This window comes from Buceros rhinoceros, unplaced genomic scaffold (genome assembly GCF_000710305.1).
Source record: "Buceros rhinoceros silvestris isolate BGI_N320 unplaced genomic scaffold, ASM71030v1 scaffold21074, whole genome shotgun sequence".
Taxonomy (NCBI): domain Eukaryota; kingdom Metazoa; phylum Chordata; class Aves; order Bucerotiformes; family Bucerotidae; genus Buceros; species Buceros rhinoceros.
The window spans coordinates 1-1,906 of record NW_010406748.1 but is presented as its reverse complement, the minus strand read 5'-3'; the positions used below and the strand labels follow the sequence as shown (position 1 = coordinate 1,906).

The window sequence follows — 1,906 nt, the reverse complement described above, 5'->3', positions numbered from 1 at the left end:
GAACAGCAACCCTCACGCTGCTGGGCGCGGGAGAAAGCAGGACCCCCGGGAGGGCAGGAGCCATGACCCATGCGGGGATGAGCGTGGCCGCGGGCGGCCTCCCCTCCAGTGGAGCAGGTCTGGGTTTAACGAGCAGAGGATGTTTGCTGCAGACACCAGCGGTGCTGTGAGGAAACCAGCCCGCTCGTGGCTCAGCAGCTGGAGTGATCCAGAGTGTTGGAGCATCAAAGCAGGGAGAACTCGGTGGTTCTGGAGACCTCTTGAACCCCGTTTTCCTGGTCTCTCTCCAGGGTGTTTGGGGTCCAGGTTTCTTCACGTGCCCCAGCACGATCTGTGTCTCCCCAGCTTCGTTCCTCGCCTCTCCTTGTCATTTCTCCAGGGCACTGGGTACTCTGGAACGTGATGATGCTTTGTTGGTATTTATCCCTTAGAAGAGAAATTAAATCCCGTTTGTTCTTGTGGAGAAGAATCAGGCAGTGCTGGTGGGTGGGGAAGGAAGCAATTAGCTGACGGTGTGTTAATAACCCCGGAGTTTCCTCCCTCTTTTCCCAGGTTCAGGAACATTCCTCACATGTCCTTCGATGACACAGCCCGGGAACCAGAGCAGACATTCAGCCTGAACCGGGACCCGGCAGGCGAGCTGGAGTACCCCACCAAGTATGGCGGGGCCAGGGCAAAGGGGATGTGGGGGCTGCTCCTTGGGCACTGCTGCCGTGGCCAGATGTCAGCAGAGGGTGGTGCCTGTCCTTGCATCCCAGAGCTGCCTCCCCAGCTCTGTCCTGCCCTGGTCAGGTGAGAGCTCTGCTCTGGAAACCTCCCTCCTGGAGCCAGGGGGGGCTGTGACCCAGCACTTCTTGGGGTGCAGAATCATCCTGGCACCATGTACCCTGCTCCTGGCCCCAGCGACAGCTTGTGGCTGGCCCCTTCCATGCAAGTGCAAGAGGAGCCGCGTCTCCTGCTCCCCCAGGTCTGGCTCATGTTAGGGTAGGAGCTATGCACAGCGTGGGGCCATGGCGCCCTGCGGGGAGAGGTGACGAGGCAGCGGAGCAGCAGCCTGTGCGCCCAGCTCCACTTCCCAAGTGCATTTCCTTTCAGAATCACCCGTTTCTCCAATGTTTACCACCTCTCCATCCACTTCCCGAAGAACTTTGGAGCAGAGACAACGAAGATTTTTTACATTGGCCTGAAAGGAGAGTGGACGGAGGTAGGTGAGAGCAGATGAGCAAGACTGCGCTAAGAGCGTGAAAAGGGCACGAAATCACAGCAAAAGCTGAGCTCTGGCGGTGAGGAAGAAGTGGCAGCAATGTTGGGGGTCTGTGATGAAACATCTGTGTGGTGGGAACCTGCTCAGCTCCTGCAGTCAGGTGTTTTAGGAGGGACTTGAGCTCTGCTTTCCTCTGGACTAACCCCTTTAATCTTCATTCAGGCTCATCGCCACGAAGTCACCATCTGCAATTACGAAGCGTCAGCGAACCCAGCTGATCACAAGCTGGAACAAATCACCCCACAGACTCATTTCATCTCCTAACAGTGCTGCCGGGAGGCTGCTGGGTACGAGTGTACAGATGTGATGGGCCGACTCGGACAGAAGTGGCTTCCTGAAGCACCGGAGAGCTGTTGGATCAGCTTTACGCTTCCGTCTTTGCCTTAGAAAGCAAGTGCCATGTGTGCAGCACCTGCACGAAGGCGGCTGCTGAGGGCAGTGGCCTGTGGGGCCCTGCAGAAGGCAGCAGATCCCCTCTCCTAAGGGGAGGGTCGCTCTTCAGGCCGTGGCAAGCCCGTGTCTGGTGTTGTCTCCTTCTCTGACTGCCAATAAAACCCGCGCTGAGGTGCAGAGCCGCGGCTGTGGCCTGGTCGCCCAGATCCCTGTCCCTGAATGTGGGTCACAGCCTGTGTGTGGAGCCAC

The 1,906-nt window shown here is 58.1% G+C and overlaps 1 protein-coding gene across 1 annotated transcript in view; it reads left to right on the top strand.

Moving 5' to 3' along the window:
- Positions 1-1,557, top strand: part of PITHD1 (PITH (C-terminal proteasome-interacting domain of thioredoxin-like) domain containing 1) — a gene marked incomplete at its 5' end in the record, with an annotated part of 1,985 nt that extends 428 nt beyond the window's left edge. Inside the window, 3 exons of the mRNA XM_010134251.1 lie at positions 553-657; positions 1,096-1,204; positions 1,427-1,557. Of these exons, the coding sequence (XP_010132553.1) occupies positions 553-657; positions 1,096-1,204; positions 1,427-1,528 (316 nt within the window). The remainder of the gene's footprint in view (positions 1-552; positions 658-1,095; positions 1,205-1,426) is intronic.
- Positions 1,558-1,906: the final 349 nt, after the last annotated feature.